General features: G+C 47.0%; 1 protein-coding gene across 2 annotated transcripts in view; it reads left to right on the forward strand.

Annotated features, from left to right (window-relative positions):
• ABCC11 (ATP-binding cassette, sub-family C (CFTR/MRP), member 11) overlaps nucleotides 1-5,648 on the forward strand; it is a 70,280-nt gene that overhangs the window by 62,374 nt on the left and 2,258 nt on the right. The window contains exons 26-27 of one of the 2 annotated variants that reach the window (XM_008581160.1): nucleotides 4,258-4,336; nucleotides 4,964-5,077. In XM_008581160.1, coding sequence (XP_008579382.1) covers nucleotides 4,258-4,336; nucleotides 4,964-5,077 — 193 coding nt within the window. The remainder of the gene's footprint in view (nucleotides 1-4,257; nucleotides 4,337-4,963; nucleotides 5,078-5,648) is intronic. The other variant, XM_008581162.1, reaches the window with a different exon arrangement.

A 5,648-nucleotide genomic window follows, 5' to 3' on the forward strand; every position in this document is an offset into this window, starting at 1 on the left:
CAGGTAGTCTAAACCCATAACCTGTGATATTTCCCCATTGCTGCAGGAAGAAATGTGGACTAGCATCCCAGGAGATCTGGGTTCTGTACACTTAAGGTTCCATCTAACTCTATTGTTATTCCAGCCTGGCCCTCACATTGGCTTGTGGTGTGACCTTAAACAAGTCATTTAACACTAATCCATAATTTTCTAATCAATGAAAGGGGTGAACCCATCTCATAGGGCAGGGGACATCAAATGAGCCCATCTGTGAAAACACTTTGGAGAATATCAAATGTCATGCACATAAGACATTCTATCTGCCACTTCTTTAATGCAGTTTATTCTTATACGTGAAATGTGAGTGGCTGCCAGAACTGGGGAGAGATGAAACAGAGATTAAGAACAAGTTTTTGTTTTTGTTTGTTTGTTTTGCATTTTATTTATTTATTTTATTTTTTATTTTTTGCATTTGTTATTTTTTTATTGAAACATAACTGATTGTCCATATCTATGGGGTACAACATTGGATATCAATATCTGTGTGCAATATGGGATGCTCAAATCAGGATAATTACTATATTTATCATTTCACAATGTATTCATTTTTTGTGGCCCTTTACCAGTTTCTCACAAACCCTTCTCCCCCTTTCCCTTCTCTGGTGGCCTTGGTAAGAACAGGTTTTAACCACAGCTGAGTGGTTGCATAAGAGGAAAGTGTTTACAATGTTGCCTGTGCCAACTGAAAGTGCAAAACCTCACTGGGTGTCTAGTCCAGATCCCAACCTGATATTCATTACCTGGTTCATTACTTAGGATTCTTTTCACTGTCAGAAACAGAAAAGCCACCCCCTCCACGGTGAGCTACCACTTCATACCTGCTAGGATGGCTATAATAAAAAATTTTTTTAAAAAAGGAAAATAGCAAGTGTTGGCAAGGATGTGGAGACATTGGAACCCTCATGCGTTGCCAGTGGAAATGTAAACTGGTGTAGCCACTGTAGAGAAGAATCTGGGAGTTCCTCAAAAACGTAGAATTATTGTATAATTCAGCAATTACACTTCCAGTTATATACCCCAAAGAGTTTAAAGCAGAGTCTTAAACAGATGTTTGTACACTAGCATTTGGCTATTATTCACTATAGCCAAAAGGTGAAATCAAGCCGTGTTCATCAACAGATGAGTGGGTAAACAAACTGTGGTACGTACATACAATGAAGTAGCATTCAGTCCTAAAAAGAGTGAAATTTTGATATATGCTACAAGGAAGTCTTTGAAAATATTATGCTAAGTGAGATAAGACAAACACAGAAGGACAAATACTGTGTGATTCCACTTATATGAGGAAGCTGGAATAGGCAAATTCATAGAGACGGAAAGTAGAATAGAGGTTATCAGGGGCTTTTGGGGGAGAAGGGAAGGGAGATTTTTTAATGGGTACAGAGTTTTTGTTGGGGGCGATGGAAAAGTTTTGGACATAGGTGGTGGTGGTTGCACAACATTGTGAATGTATTTAATGTCAGTGAATTGTACACTTACAAATGGTTAACATGACAAATATAATGTTATGTGTATTCTACCAGAAAACAAAACAAAACAAAACAAAACGAAGCCCGAATGGCTTAAGCAAAAAGGCTGCTATCGACTCATGATACTGGGAAGGCCGAGGCTGGGTTCAAGGGCCCAATTTTCCCTTAGCTCTGCCTTTGTTTCATTCTCTAGCTCCACATGAGGGCCCTAGGGGGCTCCTGTGTGTCCCACTCCTGCGGCAAGATGGTTGCAGTCTCTTCTGTTCAGTCCAGGGAGAAAGGGCATGTCTCTCCTCCATGTTATCTTGAAAGTCCTGAGATATTCTCTGAGTGGCTGCCTTCCCACCCTGAACTAATCACTGTGGCTGGGATTGCCACATGCTGAGTCACTTGCTCCTCCCCTGGAGAGTGTGGTGGAGCCCCACCTGGAACACAGGGGTTTGAGGGCTGGGGATGAGGTTGTCCCCAAACAAAACTTAGGGGCTGCTGCCTACAGAAGGAATGGGTGCTGGGGAGGCACAAGAAAACACTATTCATGGTGGTTCCATGAGTTTCCCTAAACCTGATGATCCAATTCTGACCAATCTTGGTCATTTACTGGATATTTATTTATTTATTTATTTATTTGTTTTTATTTTTATTGAATCAAAATTGATTATACATATTTTTAGGGTTCAACATAAAGATATGTTGATCAAATCAATATTACTAGCATATATATTGTTACAAATCGTAATTTTTCTTTATGCCCCTTGTCCAGTCTCTCCCCATCCCCTCTCCCTCCCCCCCATTACCCTAGATCTCTTTTCTCCCTCTAAAAGAATAATGGCTACTTTCTTGATTTGTTGCCTAGATGATCTGTCCAATGCTGAGAGGTATGATCAGGTCCCCCAATATTATCATAGAGCAGATGCTTCTTCTGTCACTCTGAAATGGCCTTTGTGGAGAGAGACATCCTCTTCTTTTCTTTATCTCTACTGGTGACTCCCCTTGTGTAAATGCACTCCGGTGGCTGGTGGACCATCTGTGTGGTGGTTGTGGCATCTAGCCACTTTTGTGACAGCCATGGTTATAGTGGTGGCTGTGGTAGGCCACTCATGTGGAGGTGATGTTTCTGGCATGCTCCTTTCTCTGGCAGTGTGCCTGGTGGTGGGGAGTGTCCAGTACCCAGCTCCACCCAAGGTGCTGGCATGGTGTGCCTGGTTGTGGGAGGGGGGTCCAGTCCCTGGCTTCATGCCTTGGGTCACCGGGCAGGCCCTGAGGCACTGGCGCAGTGTGCCTGGTTGTGAGAGGGGGTTCTGGTCCCCTTCTCCATGAATCGGGTCCCCAGGTGGGCCCCAAGGCCCTGGCATGATGTGCCTGGTGGTGGAAGGGGGATCCAGTCCTCTTCTCCATGCCTCAGATCCCCGGGTGGGTGCTGAGGTGCTGGCATGGTGTGCCTGGTTGTGGGAGGGGTGTCCAGTCCCCTTCTCCATGCTTCAGGTCCCTGGGCAGGCCCTGAGGTGCTGGCATGATGTGCCTGGTTGTGGGAGGGGGGTCCAGTCCCTGGCTCCATACCTTGGGTCACCAAGCAGGTCCCAAGGCACTGGTGGTGTGTCTGGTTGTGGGAGGAGAATCTGGTCCCCAGCTGCATGTCTCAGGCCCCCGGGCAGGCCCCGAGACCCTGGCAGTATGCCTGGATGTGGGAGTGGGGTCCAGTCCCTGGCTCCAAGCCTTGTTTTCCCAAGCAGACCCTGAGGCACTGGTGGTGTGAATGGTTGTGGGAAGGTGTCTGGTCCCCAGATCAATGCTTCATGTCCCATGGCAGGCCCCAAGGTGCTGGTGGTGTGCCTAGGCCAGAACTAATGTTTCGTCCTTTGCTTACTTTTAAAAAGGGGGAAATTCCAGTGGGAACCAGTACTTGAGCTGTGTGGTTGAGCTAAATTGCTGCTTTACTGGTGTTTCCCTAGGAAAGGCTTTTTGTGCAGCTCAGGGTTTAATGGTTGACCTTATAAGTACTTCCAGTTCTCCAGAGACTGGGTGCATCTGGGTTGTGTAGAAACTCTTATCTGGGCCTGAGTTGTTTCATCAAACTGTGCCCCATGCAATTCTGCATTCCTGACCAGTCTACTCTGAGTGGTCCTGTGCTGACTGGGGAGAGGATTGGCTGTCCTTGCTGTGCCCCAGTGTTCTCCCAGTGGGCCCATCTCCCCCACCACCCGTGCTACAAACACTTCCCATGGGACGGGTCCTGTGCTGGTCCCTTGCGATGATTCACCAGCCTCTGAATGGCTCCCCTTTTTCAGCTGTTCTGTCTTCTTGCTCCTGCATGGGTCCACGGGAACCCTGTTAGTGGTCTTGCTGTTCTGGGGGTCACCAAGGCCCTCCTCTCCCCTGCCACCTCCAAGTAACTCCATCTGAAGGGCACAGCTGCAGCTTCTGCTGGCTCCTGCTCCATGCCCTCAGCAGCTGGAGTTTTAAAGCTGCTGCAGCCCAAAATGCTCAGAGCAGTTTTTTCTTCCTCTCATCATGGTTTCTCCCACCTTCATGAACTCTGTAGGTCTCTCCTCCTCTTCCCCTGAGCTCCAGCCATCCCAGCTTGGCTGCTGTTACATTTTTATAGTTGTAAATTGGTTGATTTATGGGAGAGAGTGATGCTGCGGACCATCTATTCCACCATCTTGACCAGAACCCTGTTTACTGGGTATTTAAATGGGTGTTCAAAGTTTGGGTAAGGTCGTTGAACACTTCTCTTCCTCTCACATGGCAGACTCAACCTAGACCCCTTTGACTGTTACACAGACGAGCAGATCTGGGATGTCTTGGAGAGGATCTTTCTGACTAAGACTGTAAGTAGTTCCGAAGCCTGATTCTTGGTCTCAGCCTGCATCTTCAACAGGGGAGCTGGTCCTTTGGGGCTCCCCTCACATGGTGTTCCAGATGCTGCTACTTTGGGTCATGGATTAAGTAATCTCAGGGAGATGAGATGGTTTAGAATTACTAGACAAAGGCTGATGGCACTCAGACATAACAGTGTGCCAGGCACTGTTCTAGGCTCAAGGACACAGCAGAGGTCTTTGCTCTCCTAGTGCTTACATCTGATGGGTATTAAATACATGAGTGGGTGCTTTCAGATGGCGGTACGTGCTGTAAAGCAGCATCGAGACCAACAGAAACCTCACTGGGGAAGCAGCTCCTTCAATAGGGTAGCCAGGCAAGGGCTCTTTGAGGGTGTGAGAGTTGAGCTGAGACCAGGTACTGAAGGGACAGTTGGGAAATGCTTTGAGAAAACATTTCGGGGACAGGAACTAGCATATGCAAAGGCCCTGAGATAAGATTGAACCGGGCACAGTTAAGAGACAAGAAGTCCAGAGGCTGGAGTACAGAGATAGGGGAGGAATTTACGAAATGCAGCAGGAGGTCAGGTCTCACCCCACAATGCCCTACATAGTGTCTCTTCTTCCCCCATATTACAGATCTCAAAGTACCCCAAAAAACTGCACACAGAAGTTGTGGAGAATGGTGAAAACTTCTCTGTGGGGGAGAGGCAGCTGCTCTGCATTGCTCGAGCCCTCCTTCGCAACTCCAAGGTAAGACCGCCACTACTGAGTGGCCGTGAGAAGTCACAGAGGATGCATGGCCTGGGAAACTGCACTGGCTCTTTCTCCCTCCATTGCCACAGGACAGCGAGCCCCTGCTGTATGTTCTTTCCACAAAAGTCCGAAGGGCTAACATTTCACTGTCTGCATTACGTATGCATTTGTGGTGGGGGGAGGCATGGTAGGTGGAGGCTCTTAGCCTGGGCTCCCTGACACACTGATACCCTGCAACTGAGCTGAAATGGTCCATTACCAGAACCAGACTATGAAGCTCTTTTTTCCTAGAAAAAGGTAAAATGTTAGGGACTTGTTGATTTTAAAATGGCCTACTGTACATTCTTCTTAAAACTTAGGTGCAGGACACCCCTTTTATCATTGCTAGAACTGGGAATTGGATGATAGCTAATCTGGGGCAAATTTACATATTTTTTAAAAAGTTTGGTGTAAAAGTGTTTCTCAAAGTTTTTCAGATATTTTGCCTATAATTTCAGGTGTTTGGGTACCTAGGGTAGCTAGGAGCAAACCTGCTCTCTCAGAAGTAAGGCAGCACACACACACACAC

The sequence above is a fragment of the Galeopterus variegatus genome, unplaced genomic scaffold, assembly GCF_000696425.1.
Source record: "Galeopterus variegatus unplaced genomic scaffold, G_variegatus-3.0.2 Scaffold2285, whole genome shotgun sequence".
In the NCBI taxonomy this organism is placed as follows: domain Eukaryota; kingdom Metazoa; phylum Chordata; class Mammalia; order Dermoptera; family Cynocephalidae; genus Galeopterus; species Galeopterus variegatus.